The sequence below is a fragment of the Ramularia collo-cygni genome (genome assembly GCF_900074925.1).
Source record: "Ramularia collo-cygni strain URUG2 genome assembly, contig: RCC_scaffold15, whole genome shotgun sequence".
In the NCBI taxonomy this organism is placed as follows: Eukaryota; Fungi; Ascomycota; class Dothideomycetes; order Mycosphaerellales; family Mycosphaerellaceae; genus Ramularia; species Ramularia collo-cygni.
Genome location: NW_019716269.1, coordinates 74,476 through 97,008, shown reverse-complemented (window position 1 = coordinate 97,008; position 22,533 = coordinate 74,476). Strand labels below are relative to the sequence as shown.

Genomic DNA, 22,533 nt, shown 5'->3' with positions numbered 1-22,533 from the left:
TCGCCTCGGAAGCGACCTGAGATAGCTTCAACCAAGATTGCTCACGCATTGAAAAGACAAAACCCCGCCCCTATTCTCTGCGAAGACATCATTCGATGACATTTAATCATTGGTATTCGACTCTCCACAAGGTTGCTGCTTTTTATGCTGATAGCTCCCGGTTCATGAGCGTTGTGGACGATTCACCACAAAGAGGGGGAGGCGGCAATCTTCAATTTCGGCGGCCCTTGGACCTCAACACATGCATTTCGTAATATATATACAGTTGATACGACAGAGGCTTCAAGCTGCCAGGTTCGTCCTCGCAACAGGTTCCATGCCGGTCTTTGCAGCCATGGTTTTCGTCCATTGCTTCATGGCTACCTCTCGACAAGCCGTCTTCTCACCCTCATCGGCATGGTCATGATACCCTTTGCAGATGTCTTCCCGCCATGGAGGGGGTTTGGACTTGGACTTTCTTCGAGACTCGACTTTCGCTCCTCTACCATTCTGCATCCATCGCTTCATGACCTTGGCGCAGAACTCATCGGGAAAGCGATCGAAGTCGTCGCTCTCTAAGGTGATGGCCTTTTGGAATACAGTGGTCCAACACCAGGCTGCCTCGTCGACGAGAAATCGACAGAGTGCAGAGTCGGGTGGGAGATTGGAGAAGGCTTTGTTAACGAGCTCATGGGAAGCCGAAAGCCATGGCCATCCTGTTTCGCGCTTTTCCGCCAGCATGTTGATGATGGTGTTGCGAAGCTGTGTGATTCCTCGCCGGTCGGAGAAGACGAAGAGGTCTACGAGCATGTGTTGAGTGCGGCAAATGGTGTCGTAGGTGGATTCGAACACTGTGCTTGTCAGTAAAGGCCTTAGCCATTGGGAGAGTGTCGTGCGATAGTCACCTCCTGTGGAACTCTTTGGTTGGGAGACTTGGTCAACTGCTTGGACGAGTCTGTTTGATGCGCACACGGTCAGCATGTCAGAAGCATAATGATGGCTATACAACGGGGCGGTACGCAGCGTTCTAACAAGGAAATGTCGACCATCAGCTTACCTCTCGGATGCACTCTTCTCCTTCCACGCTTGCAGGTCACTCTTGAGATTGTTTGAGTAATCCTCGTATTCTCTGTGGTCTGCAGGCAATGGCAGATAGACCTCCTTCKCGTACAGAAAATCGAGGAAGAGCGCAAAGTCGCAGACAGTCTCCCCTCTGAGGTCGAGTTCGTTGCTCGCGGCTTCCAGGAATCCGCTCCGCAGGGCGCCCCTGCAATAGTCGGAATATTTCTGGATCAAGCCTTTGTGGACACGAAAACGTAAGCGTTCGAATCCAACGACCACGGTCACGTACGACCGGTAGTCGTCATGGATCTCCGAGCTGGGCATGAGCATGATCGTTGCCTTGTCAATGGCGTCGGCCAGTGACTCCGTCACCTCTTCGCTGTAGTCTTGGAGATAGAAGAGAACCGAGCGGCTGCTCCATGCATCTTCGGACATTCGATCTACGGGCAACGTCCCGAGGTCTCTCTCCTTGAAAACCACCTTCAAAGCCYGATAAACATAGTCATCAGGGAATTCCCAGAGCCTTGGAGWTATATGAACGGCGTGCAAGAAGACGGAGGCTTCATCTGCAAGGTATGATTGGATGGCGGCTCCGGCAGTGAGACTAGAGTACAGATGCGCGATCGCTCCTCTTGTTGTGGTGCGACTGAGTTGACAATTCTGCGAGTGCAACACGGCGAGAGCGGTGACCTTCAGCGCTGGGATGTCTTCGGCCGCGGCAAAGGTGACCAGCCGGGCCAGTTCTGCGTCCGGTACAAAGTCTGCAGCAGTATCACCGGCTTCTGTACCATCGACGAGGCGCTCCAGGTCGTCGTTGGATGCTGAGCTGGTTGAAGGGCCCAGCGGAACCAGGAGACCGGTGTGAAGCCATGTGACGAAGATGGTGAAAAGGGACGTGGGGAGATGTTCGAGTTCGACAACACGGCCTCCCGTAAGGCCATCACACTCGGCAACCGAGTTGCTGATGCGCTTCTCAAAGGAAGGACAACTCAGACGCAGACTGGTCAGGAGGACTAGAAACTCCGTCTTCTCGGCGCCGACCTTGAAAATGTAGTGCGGGACCCAAAGACCGCTGAAAAGGAGTCAAGATCGAGTATGGGAAGTAGGCAAGGAACGTCCGTCCACCCTCGACTTACAAGTAATGCGTGCTTGCGCGCGCCAGAGCAGCTTCTGCGGCGACTTGTTCGTACCGTGCATCTTCTGCCACATTCTCAGGCAGCTCAACTTCTGGCTCCTGGACCGACTTTGGTCGGAAGGGGAGAGTCGTCTTTCTGCCACCCGCCAAAGGCTGCTGCTGTGGGGAAGTGTCGAGCATGTCGATTGTTGATGCTTCCATTTGCATGTCTGGTGGACGCGTTTGGACGCGTGGGTGGAGAGAGGATTGCGGCAGAGCTCCGGAAGCATGACCTTCGCCGTCATCGCTGCTCCCTGATTATTATTGTCCTTCCCTGCAGGTGGACACCACTCCCCCCTCACCTTTCCTATGATACTATCCTCTTCTTTCAATCATTCGCCTCGACTCAAGCAGATGGTATCTCTGGTCTGCGGGCCTACCGTATCATCTTGCTTTGACGAATAGGGGGAAATGAAATCGAGCATTCTCCCCCGTATGTAGTGTAACAGTAGCAAGATTCGGTACCTGTTGGTTCGAATCCAGTCCAGGTAGGCGTTGCTTATGGCAATCATTTGATGTTCACAGTTGTGTACGTAGGATCCATCACAATATCACGTTTGCGATTTGGTACTCGAAGCAAGATAGTCTGCCAGGGGAGTAGAGCGCGAGATTGACTAGCTTGGCCTTGTCGTCTTCCCAATTTGACTCCTATTTCTCTCTCCATCATCAATTCATCCTCCTTGGACTGTCGAAGCGCCATCTAATATCACGCGAAACATGGCCCTAGAACAGTCACCGCAAGTGTCAAGCAGCCTCGACCGCAAGAAGTATTGCGCGCTGGAGTGTACCGCTGCCATCCAAGGAAACGCTGTCCCAGAGGCACTCGGCCTACCTCTCACCCGGCTGTGCGTCATTCGAGGAATCCGCCACCACGATGGATACGCCCACCATCTCAGAGGAGTCAGCAGTGATTTCACACGAGCCCTGAACGCTCGAGACATCATGAGCGACCGCATCCCAGTGATGCGCTCGAGCGACGAATACCCGTACTGCATCTGGCATCCAGATGTGGCTTCCGAGGAAACATATCGCCAAGTGGCGCACAAATATCCGTCGATGAAGTACCAAGTCGGACGGGCTTGTGCCGTGGCAGGGTACYACAAGCTGTATCAAGAGCTCGACCTCCTCCCGGACGTTCACATCGCCGAAGAAGCTCGCGAGTCCGGAAACTTCGCCATCTTCGAGGACATCATGTCAAAGCGGAAGAGGTACAGCATCATGGATGACTATGACCGGTCGATCAACACCAATGACCCCCAAGAGGGCCACATGAACGGCGACACAGCTGTACGAGCTTCACTCGAAGTCAAGCAGCGATACCGTGAGGCAAGTATCCCGATAGATTTCGACGATGGGGAGGAGATTTTGGACCTTTCCGGCGGTCCCGGCTATGACACGAACCCATTCAACATCACCGAAGATATGAACATAGATGTCTCAGACTCCGAGTACCCATGCTATACTGCCCGCCACGATGTCGCACATGGCGAGCTCCTTCTTGAGCTACTCACGAGTCCACTCCCCGTCGATCTACCCACTGTCGATAAGGACCTCCTGATTTGCATGGCCGCCTATCATGGTGACTTGGACCGCTACGCGCGGCTCCGAAGACCGTTTATGGTCCCGGGAGAGCTCCACAGCTGCGTACGCGGCATCTATCACAACACCATGTTTGCAGTCTGGTGGTCGAAGCAAGACCACGTTCCGCATGAGTCCGGCTACGGGATCAGAGAGGCCGTCGTCGCACGATTCATCATGAACAACAGTCTCTCAAAGGCACCTTCCTCGCTGTTCTGCGATACCCCATATCTCATTTGGTATCCGAATGTCGCTGCACGATCAACATACGCTAAGCTGGCAGAGTTGTCACCACGCATGCTTCCACAGATTCTTCGAGCTTGCATTGTAGCCAACTACCAAACACTTTTCGACACGCTGATGGCCGACAATACCATCATACCAGACGACGCTTTGCTCGGAGAAGCCGGAGAAAGCTACAATCCCCACTACAAGTCAAGTCTCGAAGCTCAGATTGAGGCTGTTGGAAAGAGGGAGATGGGATCATGCGAGAAATGGAAACTGGACACGCATCGTAACTTGATGTACCGCTGCAACAATCTCTACAAGACAGCGGGATTCTCAACAGCAGACACGTGGGACTCCCTCTACAACGGATACGGATGTAATGCTTACAGTCTGGAGCTTCTGGCCTGTTTGCCGGCCGAGTGGAGGATACCAGAGGGTGAAATAATGTGTATGAATGTGGACTATGTCAACTGGCCGGTGCAGAAGACGGGAAATAAGTGAGGTCCATATTGTCAGAATGTAGCTTTGGAGGTGATTCTTGTGAACAATTCGTATGAGAGAATCATCCAAAAAATCCGCGCCCTGAACTGCCCCCCTCTCCGTTAGAATAACAGGGCACTCTGCTAGTGATAAAGGTTCTAGCAGCTCTAGAACCGTCAATCTCTGCGGAGTGCAAGGCCTAAAGACGTCACGAAGACGACTGGAAGTGTCTTGTCTCGATGAAAAATCCTTATATCGACAGCTCTGCTCCTCGAACTGATCTCTCTATTCGCAAAGTCGATCAATCACCATCACTCCTCCATGCCTCGGTCGCGACGCCCTCACCATACAAGCACCCTGTCAAGAGTCAATTAAATGCGTCTCTGCTCATTCGTCTGGCAGCCATCTCTCTCTGCCAACAAACGATCTCTAATCGGCAGTCTCTCACCCATGGAAATACCGAATGACCACATCACCAATGAATCGATGTCCACGGATCGGCATACATTTACTGAGACCTCAGGACTTCGCTTCCCCATTCCCAGATGTATCGAGCACCATCGAACAGGCGAAAGGATGCTAATAAAAGTGACCCTCTTAATCCTGGCGAAGTCTTCATGAGCAGCTTTGCTAGAAGTGTAATCAGAGCTATCGATATGAGAAAATCTTCAAAAAGAGCAGCGCACTGAACTGCTCTCTCGATTGATTAACGGCCACTCTGCTAGTAGCAGGGATTCTAACAGGCTTCAAATCATCGAACCTGTAGAGAGCGGGGCCTCGGGATATTATGGACATAACTGAGGATGCATTTTCCTGATGAATGATCCTCATATCGACAGCTCTGAGTGTAATGTTGAACGAAAGTCTACTCGAGACATGATTGATCATTGTGGGCGATGCATTTCTTCGAATCAGAAATAGCGATGATGAAACCCAGAAAAACTCGCTCTAGGCTGCGTCCGCAACCGCGCAATATCATCGCCATAGCCCTTGACGTATTCTCGACAGTCGCAAGCGTTGTACTGCGTAGAGAGAGCATTTCCAAGGATGAGTGATTGCATAAACACTATTACTTTGGAGAAAAGAAAGACAAGGTGAGTAAGGGAGATCTGGAACGATACAATGATATAATATACATCAATTAAAAAATCTGTCGTGAATGCTTCCCAGAGAAAGAGTTAGCAGCGACATCAAAGCCGCCATCTCAACTCCCTCCACCACTTAATCTCCGTCTCACCTCCTGTTTGATATTCGTACTACATATACATCTCACCACCCATCCGTTAAAAGACAAAGGAAATTCGTCGTATTCGTTGCTGCTTCAAAAGTCCAGCTCTCAAAAGTGCTCCAAAAAGGAATCACTCAGTGATTTGTCCTTCAAAAATCRTATGCGAGAGGAGTCCCTGCTCCTCCACATTTAGCGCGCAGAACTAGCACACCTCTGCGCGTCCCCAAAGAATCCTTGTCCTTGGGTCATGATAGGTGTGGGTCTCGCGCTCATGCCCATAGTCGCACGTGCGCTATGTACGGAAGCCGTGTCCGAGTAGAGAGTGCTGGTGAAACTGCGGACGGAATGAGAAGGTCGGATTGATTGGTAGTCGGAGAATGCATGGCCCCAGATGGGGGATTCCGGGGAAGCGGGAGTTGCAATATCGGGAGAAGTGTTGCGGTATTGTTGCAACTTTTGCATTTGGGGCACGGTGAGACTTTGTGTCGTTGGTGTGTATGGGCGGAACTCGGTCGAGGTTGGGATGGCGGGGGGCACGGGAAATCGAGCAAGAGTAGAGTGGCGGAGCTCTTCCGTGTCGGGTGATGGTGGGAGTGCTGGGACGCTCTGCGGACGTTGTTGTTGTTGATGGTAAGGATGATTATGGGGGTAGCTCCAGCGTCCGAGGTCTTCGGGAAGAGGGGGGTGAGATGGGGCATTCTCGCTGACTGGGAGTAGGTTTCGTGGGAAGCCGATGGAGCGAGCGGAGATGCGGAGAGCGTTGGCCATTTGTACAGAAATGCGAAGCTCGGATGCTGGTCGGGCAGCTCGTCGAGATGGCGGGAGCTGATAGCTCAGTCGTGCCAGTCCCGCGGGTAGATTGGGTAGTTCTGGAGCAGGTTCTTGAATGTATGGTGGTGGAGGCGTTTCGAAGATGACAACGCCGGGCGTGGTTGCCAAAGTCTGCGGCGGGCTCTCTTCCACAGGTTGCTGCTCTTGCTCCCCGCTGAAAGGTCGAGGCTGACTTTCGTAGTATGGATGATTGTGCAACGCTGTGCTGATGGGGCCACTGATGAAGGAACTACTGCTGCTGCTTCTACTACTGGCTGTGCTGCTGTTGCTACTACGAAGTAGGCCGAGCTTCTCCCTCCAGATCGGTTTTGAGCTGGCGTTGCTATTGGTGCGACTTCTGGTGGGGCTGCGCCACTTGTTGAGCACAACTATGGCTATGATCCCTAGAACGACGKCAACACCGATCGGGACAGTGACTGCAAGTGCGAGGGTAGTGGTGGAAGGTCCATGATCGGAGCTTATCTCTGCGCTGGTTGCTCCCGAGACGACAGGTGGACCTGGGTTGGTGGTGATTGCTGTTGGCCGTGGAGAAGTTGAGTCAAGCAGCGGGGTGCCTCCTGAATTACCTAATGGCATGGCTGTCGGGATCATTCTGTCAACTGCCGTTTGTGATCTGATGTCTCCAAACGGACTCGATGATGTCTGGGGGATCCAAGGAAGGGGAAAATTGTTCTCCCCGACCTGCGGGATTCTTCTCATCATGGCACCCATGGTGGTTTTGAGAATGCGTCGACGTCGATCCTAAGCCCTCAAGGTTGGAGCGTTGTTCGCTGTCTCGCGTGGTCTGGATCTGCCGAAAGCTAATCGTAGTGGAATTGACTGCTGGAAGTAGTTGTGTCGGAAGTTGGGCTAGAAACGAGCGTGGCAAAAGGTAAATGAGGAACTTCTTGTCGACACCAGGTCGATCGTGCAATGTCTTCGATGGCTGAATCGACTTTATTGAACTCTGATGAGAGAAGGTTCAACTGGCAACGACTGGAGTCTGCTATAAGTAATATACTCCTGCCCCTTCTCCCAAGACGCGTCCTTTGGCAGTTTGCGACTGTTGTAGCTGTTATGAACTGTTGTACAACGATCAAGTTCATATCGCTTGTCAACCGATTTTAGCGCGTACCAGGAATTGCGTACCGAATTTGTTACTCGTCAACGGCCGTACCAACTTGCATCAAACTACCCCAACTTTTCGCCGCACCTGAGGCCGCTCTGCCACGGTGAACATTTTGCGATGATGCGAATTCAAAATGCTGTTTTGCAGGCGATCGACATGCAACATGTTGAAAATCATTGATTAGGGGTCATGGTCAGAGACCTTGTTGAGACGCCGGCCGAGTCTCGTAATGTCGATGGCCATAAATTGACCAACTCGTCGTTTCTCTCAGCTTGCAACGGCGTGCCAAGGCTGTGCTCAACTGCTTGGCGGTTTCTACACCAATCTCCAGCATCTAGCAATCCAGCGTGCGCTGCAGAGAGTCCTGTGATTGATGAGCTGTGTACTGTCATGCTCTCTATGGAGGCAAGTGTAGCGCCCTGAGCGGCACAAACACTTCGGCACACGTCTTCCTGCCTTTCGCTACGGACTTGAAGAGCGATGAGCAAAGCTTGAGTGTGCATCACTTGATCGTATTGTGCTGTACAGTCCGAAATAGTTCTGCGGTGTAGGGATACTCGGAGCATGCAGGCTTGTTTCAACAAGCAACGTCTCCTGAGTGGGTCAGGCACTGACGGAGCTGCCTTGATGAGTTCAAAGACCACTTTGACACTTGGTCTAGATGGTGCTCGCTTGGTACCGGATTGTTCGCCTGCCTTGCACAGCGACAACTATAGCTGAAACAGGGACTGTGGCGAGAACAGCCCATGCCGTTGTCGTTGAGAGTCCAGATTCCCGTATCTTCCCTCTATGCACTCACATGGCGCCGCAGTCTTCTCGGTGTCTCGGTCCTGCCAGCAGTTGGTACGTTGCAGTCTGTTCCAATCAAATCCCGGTCTTCGCATTGGCCAGCAGCATACGGGCAAACAACTGCTCGGAATAGCAGACCATATGCGATTCTTCGCTGGCTTTCAACACGGGCATGCTGTTATGCCGACTGCTCCCCGCCAGCGTCTCAAACCACACATGGAATCCATGAACGTGTCAGTTTGGCCACGCTGCTGACTTGTATGGAATGAGCGTCTTTCTCATCTTGATAGAGTTGAACTGTCTCCGCCAGTGAGGCCAACGAGGACCTCGCAGCACGAGGCATATTAACGTCTTGCGGTACATCTTTGCTGCTTGTGTTTGCATGTCTTCTCCTGCATTTGACTACTCCTGCGTTTGAGGCCACGGACGTGGCGTGCCACATTTCCAGGCATGGTGGTTAGAGGGCGGGTTGCTAGCAACCGTGATTCCCACAGTGCGAGGGAAGATGGTATGGCATAATTCCATGCTCGCTCTGTGCAATCAAAACTTGGACAGCATCAAGTCGACGTCAGTTCATCGTCGTCGATGTCGTTGTGGTGTAGGTGTGTCGTGGGGCTCGTCAACCTGGCCATGTCGTCGCGGAATGCTCGGCACTTTCGGCCCGATGGGGGAGAAGTGTTCCTTCCGCACACCTTTGACGAGCATGACACTTACCAGATATACTACCTAGTTTATGATGATGGTTGTCACACGCGCACCCGCACCAAGCCACAAGAGAGAGCACGAGAGAAAACTGTTGCCATGAATGATTGACTCGTAAGGCCCAACGCCCTACTCGACCTTCCTTTCTACCTCCTACCATCTATCAACCGGCGAACAACACCGACAAGACAAGGTGCGGCCCTCTATCACATGTACCCAAAGAGGTCTCGCGACGCTCCCTCTACTCAGCGGCTGTGAGAGGACAATCACCAGGCCGAGGTCGAAAGAGCATTATAAGAGACGAGGAAGAGCGCTGCAACACGAGGATTGTCAAAACGACGTGCGATTCAATGGGAGATACCAATAACATTGAAGACAGCTGTTTGGCAACTTTCAACAGCCACCAGTCCTCCGTCTTGGCCTTTCTCGTCAACAGCTTTGCTCCTTCTCTCGGGACATCCGCTCTGACGGTACCACGAACTATGGAAGGGATATCATGCATGGCCATGCTTTCCTTCCATTTCATAATCAGAAAAATCACAATCTAGGTGCTTTGGTGTAGTGCTAACATGGCGGAGAGGCCTCGCCACTGGTCGTTCGTTGAAGTATCGAGGTGGAATATGGCTTTGAAGTCTCAGGTTCAATTCCTGAAGGCCCCCCAATTCTTTAAGATTTCTTGATGGGCATCTGTTTCTCTTTTACTTGCTTGAGCGACATACGAGTGGGTTTGAGCCGCGACTGTTCTCGTCTGCTTCAATTGTCATAGGAAAACAAGACCTTTCTGGAACAAAAACGGTCATCCATCCTCTGCACCTYCTCCTCAGCAATGTGAAGCTTCCATGTCAATCGGTCGCGACCAGGGTGATTCCCATCGTCCAGACGGAAGGACGAGGTAAGAAGAGACAGATCAACGGGCTGGATTCAGAGCACAACGGCATTTCTGCTGAACCTTCCTCCCAAGGCGACTGTCATTCCCGACCTGCCACCGTTCAGTCCGATCTCTGTCACAACAACGCACGTTGATCGAATCCCAAATCATCAGCGCCTACACCTACATATAAAGATCCGCCCACATCTGCCTCCGCTTGCTTCCCATTCTCACGCATGCTTCTCCACGGATGGCTTGTCCTTTGCGCGACAAAGCTGTCGAGTAGGATATCCATCCCTATTCGAATTCCCTTTACCCGGCAGTCCTTCGCCGCCTGTGCATCACCGAGATTCGTATCGCTCAGACAAGGCAATACACGTCCACTGCGCAATGACGAGAAAGCACGCAAATTACTCGACGTTGCGTTTCAGCAAACAAATTTCTCCTTAGTGCGAGGCGTTCAGAAACATTTGACAACATCAAAACGTTGACAACATCAACAGTCAAGCAAACAGCTCGCAGAAATTATTACACCAATTTCAACTCTACGCCGTTGCACCTGCCACTCGCTACAGCCTACATACACGTGATGTGGAACCATGTCGATCTCACATGTGACATCCAGAATTCCTCTGGTTCGGCCGTTGCGAAGCGCATCGACGTGCATAGAACGTCTTTCGAACGTTTGCCACGTAATAAAATGCACTCGTTGCAGTACGAATTATCACGAAACAATCCATACAATCTCCCACAAACTTTCTCAAGTCCTATCTCAATCCATTTCTCATCACAAATCGCACGGCGATGCAAGTGTCCTGATTAATCATCACAATTTCGGCGTTGCCTCTTAGTTCAACCAACCACCACCACAATCATCCGGCACCAGCAGTAACCGAGTCGAGCTCAGGCAAATGAAATGCCGGTAGCACAGAAATACACTGCCGTACTTTAGCGACCTACTAATCGCCTTCTAGTAACCGATCGCCTCGCCTTCTTGGGGCGGGGTACTTCTACTCTCTACGGATGTGAGAGTCTCTTTTAGACCTCGCATCAATGATAGTGACATCAACAACCACAATGACTTCCCCCATAGATTTCGTTGAAGAAATATACCGTCCAGCGTTCAAAGATGGCTATGCATACATCTCCTATGGATTACCCTTTACAACCGCTTGCGCGAAACATATCGATGAGACGTTCCAAGCCTCCCGGGTGTATATCATTGCTTCGGGGTCTCTGGCAAGAAACACTAATCATGTAATCCAATTGCAGAAAGCTTTGGGAATGAAAGTGGTGGGCACGAGAATTGGGATGAGACCGCATACCCTCTGGTCGGAGATTCTGGAGATAACGAAGGAGGCGAAGAGTTTGGATGCTGATATCTTGGTTACGCTTGGAGCGGGGTCTTTGACTGATGGTGCAAAGATTATCGCTTTGGTGAGTGAGTGGAAGATTTCACCACTGCATGTTCTATGGGATGCGGTAAAGGCTGACTGATATCCTCCTCAGGCATTGGCCAACGAAGCCTACACTTTTGAAGATCTAGATCGTCTACACGCGGGAGACGACTGGAGTCAACAACGCAACGATATCAAGAAACCTGAGCTCCCAATCATCAGTATCCCAACTTCCCTCTCAGGCGGCGAATATTCCTTCCTAGGCGGCGGAACGAACGATAGAACCCATCAAAAACATGGTTTTGGTCATCCAACCCGAGGTCCCGCACTGGTGATTCTAGACCCACTATTAACAACCACAACCCCCGAGAACGTCTGGCTACAATCCGGCGTTCGAGCAGTCGATCATTGTGTAGAAGGCATGTGTTCACTTTCAAGTACCCCGGAGAGTGACGCTGATGCTGCGGCGGGCTTAAAACTTCTGGTACCGGGATTGTTGAAATGTAAAGCCAATGGACAGGATGTTGATGCGCGAATGAAATGCCAGATGGGAGTCATTGAGGCGATGAAGGTCGTCTTTCAGCATGGTGTTCCCATGGGCGCTTCACATGGAATTGGTCACCAGCTTGGTCCTCTCGGGGTGGGACATGGGGAGACGAGTTGTATTCTTTTACCGGCTGTGTGTGCTTATAATGTGGGCGTGAATGCTGAGCGGCAGCGGAAGGTGAGGGATGTGTTGTGGGCGGATGAAGATGTTGCTCGGCTTTTCGATGCAAGGGGACTGCAGGACGCAGATCTCAGTCAGTTGCTGGATGTGTTCATCGCAGAGCTGGGCATGCCGAGGAGTTTGAAGGCGGTGGGTATCGGTGAGGACAAGCTCGATTTGTTGGCGGAGAACTCGTTGCGTGATCGATGGTCTGCGACGAATCCGAGACCGCTCAAGTCGAAAGAGGATGTCATGGAGATTCTCAAGATGGTGCAAGGATGAGATGATGGCCCGGGGGCTACTTTCTGTTGGTGAGTTCTACTCTACATATTGGTGACTCGCAAAGTGTTCTAGCAAGCGCAGCACTTTGCATATTGTCACCTCGATTGCATCGAGCACCACATGCGAGCCTGCGACTTACGTATTGCGGCCATCGCGGCATATCCGGGTTTGGGTCGATCCTGTGGTCGAGAGCTCCAAGATGGTTCATCGTTGATGGAGTAGGGTTTGCAGCGATCAGCTCTCCCGACGCGATATGTGGCTGAAATCAACGCAGTCGAATGTCCCGCGTTGGCGTTTGAAATCCTTCCACTTTGGGGGTTCTGCCGTGGCTGAGTGATTCTCCTGCTCGCAGCACTCGACGAACGACGTACAAGGTCCACGTAAAAGGCTGGTATCAAGAATATTATCGATCCTGGCACAACATCTCAATCTCCAACAGGCTCCTTCTTGTTGAAAGTAAATGCCAGCACGCCTTTGACCGTGCCTCCCGCGAACATATCCGAAGCCGTCTCCAGCCTCGCGCCGACTTCCGCCCACTTATCCGGTCCCTTAGGCTGCATGATAATCTCACCACAAGCTTTCAGAAGCATGCGAGCTTTGACCGGACTCAGATTTCGAGCAGCGAAGACATCGAAATCGTTCAACACGCCCCATACAGCAACCAGACACATGACAAGACAGCTCTCTCCTGCTTCGCCTTTGTGCACTCCCCAGTTCGAGGCCATGAGCACGTTGGATGCCATGCGAGAGATGCGTGATTCGAGTTTGGTCTTGATCCAGAGATCCTGAGCTTTGTACATTGCTGGGAACAGGCCGAGTAATCTCCAGCAGATGCGATAGAGAAGAATGTGGGTGGACCAGTAGTGGCCACCGGCTTCAAATTCAGCAATCGTGGCGAAGGCCATAGCGTAGGGAGTAATCTCCCCGATGGAAGGCTCTGCTGTCTTTTTGATCTACACAAAAGAATACCTGTCAGTAAGGTTAAAGTTCAGGCAAGGGCACCAGATGCATGTCAATTCTATCTCGACTTCAGCAATCATTCTTTCATACCGTGACATTATGCAGCAACGCATTCTCTGCTTCGACATCCTCGATCGTGAGGAGTTCCTTGGCTAGGGCAATGGCGGAATCAATCTCTTCGGGTTGAGGGTCTGCCAGGATGGACTTGACCATCTTAATCAGTCTTGGCAGGCGTATGAACAGCTCCATGCTCAGCTTCCTCAACCTCCCTACCACCTGCGACGGTGTTCGTAGCTTGTCCCGAGTCATGACCACAGGTTCTGCTTTGAGCCATCTTGAACTCTCAAATGGAGATGCGGTCCCTTCCACACACGGTCCGATAAAAGCTACAGGCCAAAAGGTGTACACTACAGCTCGCGTCAGCTCGCTGGGTGAATTGCTTTGGGTAATCTTCGACTGCGCCATGAGCAGCGCGACGACCCCAGCCATGTGGGATTTCAACGGGACAGAAGTATAGGCAAAGATCCTCTCAAATGTCACCAGTAATGAGACGGTCAACAGCWTGTCATCTCCCGAGACAGACGCCGCCATTCCCGCCTGCAAGGAGGTAATGGCACGCGCATAACTTCCCAAGCAACTGTCCTGAGTGATGGGAGTCTTTCGCTCGGCAAGTTCGACGGCCTTCACAATCGCTTTGGCCGCACAATCCACGGACTCATTATGCCCAATCCGAGCAGGAAGCAGATCAAACCAGGTTCCGTTCCGCTGAGTACGATGGAGCATGGTGATGACTTCGGTGCGAAGACGAGTGGAGGCCGTGGTAGGCTTATAAGTCGCAAGCGGAGAGACATCATGACTGTCGTATGGTGGTGTGTGCAAGTTCCTCTGAGCACGCTTTTGCTTGTGTGCCCAAGCGCGACCGTGGTTGGAAGTGGCGGTTGTGGCCAGCGTTGCCGTACGTTTGGCAGGATAAAAGTGGCGCGCCGACCGCGCTACGGCCCTCGGGTCGGTGTTCTCATCCGCGACAGGATCGTCGTCGTCGTCGAGGATTTCGTAGATCCAGGTTTCCTGGTCGCTGTCCGGAGGGGTCTGCATCGCGGGAGATTTGACTGCTGGGCCTGCGCCCGCCGAGGAGGATGCAACAGGACAAGTCGCCGCGCGCCCACGGCGAAATGCAAGGTCTTGATGAACGAACGGGTGCCATTTCAGCCTCGCGGGACACTATCCGTCATTAGTGGGCTCGGCCGGTGGAGTGCTCGGTTATTCAGCCGCCGTTCGGTCGTACAGATGAGATGTTGATGGTCATGGGAAGTCGCCATTTCTCGATGATTTTTCCGGGGTTCAGTATGGAGGATCCGAGCAGTTTTGTCAGCCAAGTGAATGTCTGGTGGTGAAGTGCAAGCTGATGGGGACGAAGGAACGCATTGCGCGAAGGAACCGCGATGACAAGGGCTCGGCGGGGCATGCCGCGCCCACTTACGTCGTCTCGCCTAAGTTCGTACCGAGCATGTCATGTCTCAATTCAATATCGCAACACTGGCAGAGCGATGAGAATGGTACAAAGGCGTGAAGTTGAGGAGATCAGCGGAATGTAGATTTGCCACGAGAAAACACGTGGTCCTGTCAATCTAGCAAAGTAACAGCCACGACATGAAAGTTTGTGAATATCGATCAACTTGACATTCCAGACCGTCACATAAAAGAAGGCGGTCATTTTGGCAGCGCATACCCGCCCGAACTGTGCAACACTTATTAGAGGTAGGTATGGAATCCTGGTCATCATACTAAATCGCAGAATGACAGACATCGAACGTGGTCATGACATCTGAAAGCCATGGACCAGCGTGCCGACTAGAGATCGATCGCGTCATTCGCATGATGTCTTTTCCTTCATGCCAACACTATCGACTTGAGTAACAAGGCCCAATGGCTTCTTCGCAAAGCCGGCAGCAAATAGTATCGCAGGCAATCAATATCGAATCTCGCCGACATTTCTCTGACTCTACTCCGACTTTGAACATACCTAAATTACTCGTAGCGACGTGCAGCCAGCTAGCTATACCAGCTCACGCAACGTATAGAAATCCAGAGCACATTCCGCTCACAAGGAACAACACCTACAAATCCCATCAGCATTCATTCAATAAGTTATCCAATTTATCGAAGCGCAGCAATTCAAAGGTTACCAAAAATCAGAGTCTAGAAATCTCCTCAGCCGTCCAGAAGGACATTTATCGGAGTCTAATTAAAACATTTTTTGAAAAGGGTAACATCATGTAGGTAAAACGACGAAGGTCGTTCGTGCGAGTTTTTCGAAGATTGGCATTTAGACTTACATTACTAGACGGTGGAAGGATCGAGGTTGAACGGCGTTGTGGACTCCTAGGTCGCGTTGCTGATAAATTGGAAGAAGTGTAGAGGTGGAAAGCTGAGAGACGGATGAATTTTCTTGGGCGAGGGATGATTGTGCACGGCCGTTCTGAGATTGAGTCGATTCAGGGGGTTGTTTTCGGCACATGGAGATCTCCACTTTCTTCTTCTGTGTGTATTCTCTTGCTCTGCTCGCTGTTAACAGTTCGAACATTTTCAATAATTAACAAAGACATCATCGACTTCGAAACCGGACCAGTTACCGTTATCGTCCCTCGACAGCTTCAACTTATTCTCTCGTGAATCTCTTCCAAACGACTAACCCGTCGATGGCTTTCTCTTGCCAATTCCTACAGCTGTGTTGGTCACCGCGTTGCTTTGACACTGACCATGGCCGGTGAAATCGAAGGTTGCCGCCCTCTCCTGTCCGCTGTAATCAAAAGACTTTAGTGCCCTCCGCACGAGAAGAAAACGATGATGCGACTTCAAAGCCATGACCTCTGCGGATCCAGGAATCTTTGACCGCAGTGACGACTTACCTCCAGCCGGATGGGAGATTCGCTGCTGGGTGAGTGCCTCCTCGGAGATGCTGGTCGAGGATACAAGATTTCTTCTTGAGTACTAAGACACTTTGTCCACCGGCGTCAATCTGCATCTTCCTCACTCTGTCGCTTCCCGTACTCTATGCTTCGGACGGTTGGGAACCTCGCGATATACTCCCCAGAGGTCGTGGGCTGGGATGTCGTCGTCGTCGTTGCCAGTTGTGGTACCGACGGCCTTGTGGATACGCTGTATCTTCATGCGTTCCGCATTTACTCCCAGAAATGGCGTTTTTGTAGGACTGAGTCCGCAGTGTTGGACATCTGCTGGCGGCGCAATACAAGCAGATCTGCTGGCGGCTTCTACGACTGAATACCGCGTTTCGAGGTGAGTGATGTTGGAGTAGCAAATCAAGCAATAGCTTTGTCGATGGTGAAGTGTGACCGTGGTTGAGTCTTGAAGTCGTGTTCTTTTGTGGCATAGATTCGCCATCTTCTACTACTCTCATCTCCGCACATGACCGGATCTCCTGTGGTGCCGACCACCAAGTGGAAGCTGCGAATGGGTAGAGACTCCTTCAGCCAGCCTGCGCCCATGAGCTGATCCCAGGAGACTCATTGCAAATTGCCGATGAGATGTGATGAAAGTCTCCCAGAACGACCTCACTCGTGGTGTGCTGCCCAGGCGTTGCTTGACATGAACCCACACGCTGCCCAGGACAGGATGAGTGATGTCACTATCTTTGGTTCTTGCGTACAAAAGCCTCCCACGATCGACGGGCTGACGGCTGTCAACGTCGCAGCGGTCACGAGCATAGTTGATGTTCTCGCTGTGGCATGGCCAATCGTCCTCCGGATATACCTCCTACCTCAGGGCACCTCAATGTAGAAGATCGGAGTCGGCTCCGCTCCGATCGCCGGCCGGGCTTCCCCACATCGCCGCCGCCTCCACCAAGGTACAGTAGCTCCATCTACAAACAGCTGCCTCAATCACTCAACCAGATCGCCAATCTTTCCGCCTCTCCTGCCCCATCTCACCTCACCACCTCCACCCTCACATCAAGCCCATGATGGCGAGGAACCTCCCGCCTCCCAGCTTCGAGCTGGATGCATGGACATCCCACTACGATGGCCAACTCCTCCCCCTCCGACTGCTGCACATTGCGAGGGTGTGCCCGGCGTTGGGTGCATCGGCCATGGAGCTCGCCATCAGCACGGCCAAGCGCGGCAAGGACGTGCAACTCTACAACACCTTGTGCGAGGTGGGCGGTTTTACCGTCGACACGAAATGGGCGGCGCAACAGCACGAAGACAACATGCGACAGTTGAGCAAGATGGAGAGCGAGCTGAAGGGATACAAGAACAATCTGATCCGTGAGAGCATTCGCATGGGCCAGGAGGATCTCGCCAACCATCACCTCATCACCGGTGGTCCCGTGCCCGACCCGGCCACTCCCAGCTCCACCCAGCGCGCGGGATACTACGCGGCGATGGAGGCCTTTGGACGCATGCGCGATTACTGCCACACCCCGACCCACATCAGCAGCATGCACGTTGGCATCGTCTACACGGCCTTCGTGCAGGCCGTCCATGCCCAACAGATTCTCGGCTCCGACGGCGCCATGCACTTCAGCACGGCGCAGTTGAACGGCGCCCGTCTGCGCTCCACCGGCGTCAAGGACGAGGAGCAAGCGAAGCTGACTCCCATTGCCTGCGTCACCACGGGCATTGGGCACCTTGGAAGGGRGGAATATCGCATCGCCGCCCTCTCCTTGATGGCCACGCCCTTTGAATACCACAATCTCGGGCCCGTCTTTGGCAACGATTTCGAACGCATCCTCGCCTCCGCCAACGATGTCGCCATCTATGGAGGTCTCTGCGCCCTGGCCACCATGTCCCGTCAGGAACTCGTCGACAACGTCCTCGGCGGTCCCTTTCGTCAATTCCTCGAGCAGGAACCGCACATGCGCAAAGCCATTGGTTTGTACACGACTGCAAAGTACCAGGCCTGCATTGAACTCCTCCAGCACTACTACTCGGACTGGTCGATGGACATCTTCCTCGGTGCCACCGTCTCCTCCCGTGGCATGTCCCACGTCGATGCTCTCTTCAACCTCATCCGCGAACACAGCATCACCGCCTACTTTTCCTCCTTTTCCGAAGTCACCATCTCCTCGCTTGCCGCCACATTTCCTCCACGATCCACCTCCTCCGAAACGATGGAGCGAGAAGTGTTGCGGATGATTCAGAACAGGACGCTCGACGCACGAATCGACCTGGTCAAGGGCGTGCTGATCGCACCGCGGAAAGAGGCAAGAGCCGCGGCGCATGCAGACGCGAAGAGGGCGGCCGAAGAGGTAGAGCGCACCCTGCTCTTGCGACTGCRCAAGGTCAATATGGTGTTGGCGGGTCTGGAAATCCCCAAGCCGAAGCAGTACGATCCCAACTCAAGATTTTGATGCTGGACGTGATGTTGGACGTGATGCTGGTGAATGAGGCGGGATCGAGCATATTGCTTTGCTGCATAGYGTAGGCGTTGAAGCGGGACGAGAAGAAAAAGAGACAGTCATACATACCAATGCAGAGCGCACGGTTTGCTGTTCTCCTGCTCGGGTTGAGCCTTTGAGGTGCCAAAAGAGAACGATGGCCCGGGTATATAAACACTTGCTGCAGTGCGCAGCCTTGACGATGTTGAATGAATATCACAGACTTATGATCTAATCCACCTGACTTGCTTGCCTGTTGCTCGTCTGGTCGATCTTCTTTTTACCAACTTGAAGGCCATTCAACGTGTGGCGGAACGATGCAGCAGAGAGAGGTTCGTTCACACGACTCAGAATCAACTGAGGGGCACTCCGGCGTGGCTGAATGCTGTACGACGACTCACCTCATACGGACATGGGACACGGAGCAAGCTGGAAGCGAGTTCCATCGGCTTTCCATCGCCTGAACTTCCTTCATCTCAGATCTTGGACACGTAGACGCAAACACCTCGTCGAAATCCAGTGCAATCCGGTCCAGGTCAACCTAGACTGATCCAGACCAAAAGCGCACCCAAGCCTCCCCAGTCGTGACAGTCGACTTTTCATTTACTTCACGACATCCTAACATCGAAATACCACGCTATTTGAGACATTTTAACATCAAGAGACCAAGCCATTCATCCAAATCTGCAGCAAGTAGAAGGAACCTTGCAGGAAATAAGATCAAGAACATCTAAAACATGGCCCCTAAACCTGCGCCTCCCCCAGTCCCAGCCCGCCTCTTCCCCACTCGCACCCTCACCTTTCCGCACCCTCCAGGCCCCTACACCTCCTCCCTCGCCCTACGCGACTTCGGCAACTTCACATCCGGCTGGAACCCCTCTCGAGCCCACATCACCCCGTCCAACGAATKCCGCATCACGCTCCTGAAGAACGCTCTCTCCGCTTCCGGCGGCATGATTGCCAAATACAACGTCCCTCCCGGTCCGGAGTATTCCATATCCTTTAAAGTGAAATTTGATGAGGATTTCGAATGGTGCACGGGAGGGAAATTTGGGCCCGGGGTATTCTTCGGGGAGGGAAGCGCTGCGGCGGGGAGTGGATGTGATGGAACCGGAGCGAGTTGTAGGATGGTGTGGCATACGCATCGCAGGACGGGCGAGGTGTTTTTTCWGGTCTATGTTTATTGGGCCGGGCAGACGGGAAGTGGAGGGAAGTATGGGGATTGTTGGGGGAGGTTTCCTCCTGAGGGGAGCAGTTTGGAGAGGGGAGTGTGGTACGATGTGAAAATGGAGGTCAAGGGGAATTGTGGGAGTGAAGAGGATGGGTCGTTGAGGGTGCTGATCCAGGGGGAAGTGATTGTTGAGAGGGCTGTGAGGTGGATGACTTGTTGTGCGGAGGGGGAGAGGGGATTGGTGAGGAGGATGGAATTTGCTACTTTTAGGGGCGGTGCTACGGAGGATTATATGAGTTGTAGGGATGGGTTTGTTTCTTATAGGAATGTTTGTTGGGAGAGGATTGGGGAGTAGGGGTGATGGAGGGGGAAGGTGGTGGTGGTGGTGGTGGCGGTGGGTGAGTTGGGATGAAAAGTATAGTCTCAGAGGACGTATACAGCCTGCACGGGAGCGACACTCATCAGACAAGACTTCGAAACAGATTCGGGGCCGATTCTCCGAAACTAACTGAGAAGGAAAGATTGTCTCGGTCGGTCAATCAACCGGTCTAGCCATCCGAAGTATACATAATAATAAGCATGGCGTTTGAGGCGTCCCCCACATCGAGACCACTTTAGCGAGACTGTCGTTCCCAATTCAAAACAAGAATCGTGGCGGCCATCCCAAAGTTCCAGACCATGCAGCCAAGATGCCCGGAATTACTGCTTTGGGAATGCTCCACGCCTCAAGTTTTTCGCCAATCATAAGAGGCGGAAATATCAAACGGGATCTAGACTTCCACCACCACGTGTAGACGGCGTGTCCGTTCGCAGACCCCATGCACAGTCCGAGTTGGGCGTTTCGTGGCGTGCTTTCGTCTGCATGCCCTTTTCGTATTGACCATGCATGCATACATGCATCTCGTTCCACCTCTTTTTAATGATCAAGCCTCCCCTGAGTCTTGCAAAACTTTCTTTGAGGCGGCGGTTCCCAAGTTAATCTTTGTTGTTGTCGAGTAATTATTCCCCACCATCATCATCATCGTCGGCATCAGCATCAGCATCACGCCATGGCCAAAAAAGTGTCCGACTGCGATTGTGGCTTCATAGACGCCGACGAACCAACACACACAACCTTCACCTCCCTCCTCCTCGTCGACTTCACCAAAGCAACCTGGAAAGACCTCGACGACATCTTCGTCCGATCCTCATATACCGTCAACCGCACCGACGCAGCATACATTCGCGACTTCGAACCCTCCCAAATCCAACTCACATCTTCAGGTCTGGAATTGACCGTCTCTCCCTCCCCAGACGGCCTCATCGTCCCCTCAGCATCCATCTTCACCCGCTCCGCCGCTTTTCTACACGGCTCGTATCGCGCACGAATTCTCGTCGGTGACGTCCCGGGAACTGTCACAGCCTTCTATAACTACCACAATGATACTTCCGAGGTGGATATCGAATACGTGAGTGCCCGAGGCCCTACATTACTCTACAGTGTCAAACCACAAATCTACTACGAAAACACCAACCCTTCAGCTGAAACTTACCAATCCGAGACCTGGGGAAACGACACCTCCAGCACGTCTTCTTCCTTATCTTTCGAGCAGAATTTCCACGAGTGGAGTTTCACTTGGTTACCAGATATCGTACATTTTGGTCTGGATGCCAATTACTCCAAATCCATCACCAAAAATGTTCCCCAAGCTCCCGGAACGATCGTTCTGAGTCATTGGAGTAATGGCAATCCAAAGTATTCGCAAGGCCCGCCGACGGTGAAGAGTACCAAGGTTGTGGAATTTTTGCAGGCGGTGTATAATGATGCGAATGCTACGGCGTTGGAGTGTAAGAAGGTGCAGGAGGCTTGTGTTATTCAGGATGGGAGGTTGAGGGTTGCGTTGGGGATGGAGGAGACGGATGGTGGTGTTTTGAGTGGTGGTGGTGGTGGTGGGAGTTCGTCTTCTGCTTCTGCTTCTGGATCTACTGCTGCTGCTGCTGCTGCTGCTTCGTCTTTCTCGACGCTGCCTGCTGTTAGTCATGTTAATTCCGCGACTACGGCTGGTGGTACTGCGAGTCTTTCGCCTGGCGTGGTGGGGCTTTGGACTTTGATTCTGTTGTTCTTTTTGCGATGATGATGATGGTTTTGAGATACCCCCTGTGGAGTTTATTCTTGTTTTTGCTTTGGGAAGCGTTTTGGGAAATTTGCATGCAAAGTAGCGTCATATGAGGAGTTTCTTGATGGTGTAAATACTTGATCTTTGAGGTGATTTGTGAAGAGCTTCGGAAAAAGGTCAATTGAATCACGGTTCTTGCTCTTTCCTCATCCATCGGTTCCGTGTCTCGTAGTCGCACACCTCTGGCTGGTCTATATCGCATCCTCAATCATCAGTCGAATCTCAGTTCGGGAGCTCTCTTGGAAAGGTTCAACACTAGCCTGGAAAAGAACTTTCATATTTTCTCTGTGAGAAGTCTGATTCTACAAATCTTCCAGCAACTCCACTAAGCAACGCTCTCATCTATCGTGAATACTCCCCAAATAGCGCCCTCCCGAATGCAAAAAGGTATCTCGCTCGGCCTAATCATCAAAGACATCTTCGCCAACATCATATCATG

At 52.3% G+C, this 22,533-nt stretch overlaps 9 protein-coding genes; 5 read left to right on the top strand and 4 right to left on the bottom strand.

Moving 5' to 3' along the window:
• Positions 1-282: 282 nt before the first annotated feature.
• On the bottom strand, positions 283-2,356 carry RCC_08682 (uncharacterized protein; the record flags this gene model as incomplete). XM_023773930.1 has 5 exons in its annotated part: positions 283-830; positions 885-934; positions 1,037-1,246; positions 1,331-2,113; positions 2,178-2,356. The coding sequence occupies 5 exons, from the start codon at positions 2,354-2,356 to the stop codon at positions 283-285; spliced, it is 1,770 nt and encodes a 589-aa protein (XP_023629698.1).
• Positions 2,357-2,932: 576 nt separating this feature from the next.
• RCC_08681 (uncharacterized protein) lies at positions 2,933-4,522 on the top strand (the record flags this gene model as incomplete). Its single annotated transcript, XM_023773929.1, has 1 exon — positions 2,933-4,522. The coding sequence occupies one exon, from the start codon at positions 2,933-2,935 to the stop codon at positions 4,520-4,522; it is 1,590 nt and encodes a 529-aa protein (XP_023629697.1).
• A 1,396-nt stretch (positions 4,523-5,918) lies between these two features.
• Positions 5,919-7,136, bottom strand: RCC_08680 (uncharacterized protein; the record flags this gene model as incomplete). The annotated part of the gene is made up of 1 exon (XM_023773928.1): positions 5,919-7,136. One exon carries the CDS (start codon positions 7,134-7,136, stop codon positions 5,919-5,921), a length of 1,218 nt encoding a protein of 405 aa, XP_023629696.1.
• Positions 7,137-11,104: 3,968 nt separating this feature from the next.
• RCC_08679 (related to Fe-containing alcohol dehydrogenase) lies at positions 11,105-12,412 on the top strand (the record flags this gene model as incomplete). XM_023773927.1 has 2 exons in its annotated part: positions 11,105-11,464; positions 11,537-12,412. The coding sequence occupies 2 exons, from the start codon at positions 11,105-11,107 to the stop codon at positions 12,410-12,412; spliced, it is 1,236 nt and encodes a 411-aa protein (XP_023629695.1).
• Positions 12,413-12,837: 425 nt separating this feature from the next.
• On the bottom strand, positions 12,838-14,467 carry RCC_08678 (uncharacterized protein; the record flags this gene model as incomplete). XM_023773926.1 has 2 exons in its annotated part: positions 12,838-13,365; positions 13,463-14,467. The coding sequence occupies 2 exons, from the start codon at positions 14,465-14,467 to the stop codon at positions 12,838-12,840; spliced, it is 1,533 nt and encodes a 510-aa protein (XP_023629694.1).
• Positions 14,468-15,473: 1,006 nt separating this feature from the next.
• On the bottom strand, positions 15,474-15,956 carry RCC_08676 (uncharacterized protein; the record flags this gene model as incomplete). Of its 2 annotated transcripts, none has more annotated exons than XM_023773924.1 (2): positions 15,474-15,489; positions 15,709-15,956. In XM_023773924.1, the coding sequence occupies 2 exons, from the start codon at positions 15,954-15,956 to the stop codon at positions 15,474-15,476; spliced, it is 264 nt and encodes an 87-aa protein (XP_023629692.1). The 2 variants fall into 2 exon arrangements, with proteins under 2 accessions (XP_023629692.1, XP_023629693.1); XM_023773925.1 differs by lacking the exon at positions 15,474-15,489 and adding an exon at positions 15,565-15,571.
• A 1,395-nt stretch (positions 15,957-17,351) lies between these two features.
• RCC_08675 (uncharacterized protein) lies at positions 17,352-18,740 on the top strand (the record flags this gene model as incomplete). Its single annotated transcript, XM_023773923.1, has 1 exon — positions 17,352-18,740. The coding sequence occupies one exon, from the start codon at positions 17,352-17,354 to the stop codon at positions 18,738-18,740; it is 1,389 nt and encodes a 462-aa protein (XP_023629691.1).
• Positions 18,741-19,504: 764 nt separating this feature from the next.
• On the top strand, positions 19,505-20,293 carry RCC_08674 (uncharacterized protein; the record flags this gene model as incomplete). Its single annotated transcript, XM_023773922.1, has 1 exon — positions 19,505-20,293. The coding sequence occupies one exon, from the start codon at positions 19,505-19,507 to the stop codon at positions 20,291-20,293; it is 789 nt and encodes a 262-aa protein (XP_023629690.1).
• A 694-nt stretch (positions 20,294-20,987) lies between these two features.
• On the top strand, positions 20,988-22,052 carry RCC_08673 (uncharacterized protein; the record flags this gene model as incomplete). The annotated part of the gene is made up of 1 exon (XM_023773921.1): positions 20,988-22,052. One exon carries the CDS (start codon positions 20,988-20,990, stop codon positions 22,050-22,052), a length of 1,065 nt encoding a protein of 354 aa, XP_023629689.1.
• Between the last annotated feature and the right edge of the window lie 481 nt (positions 22,053-22,533).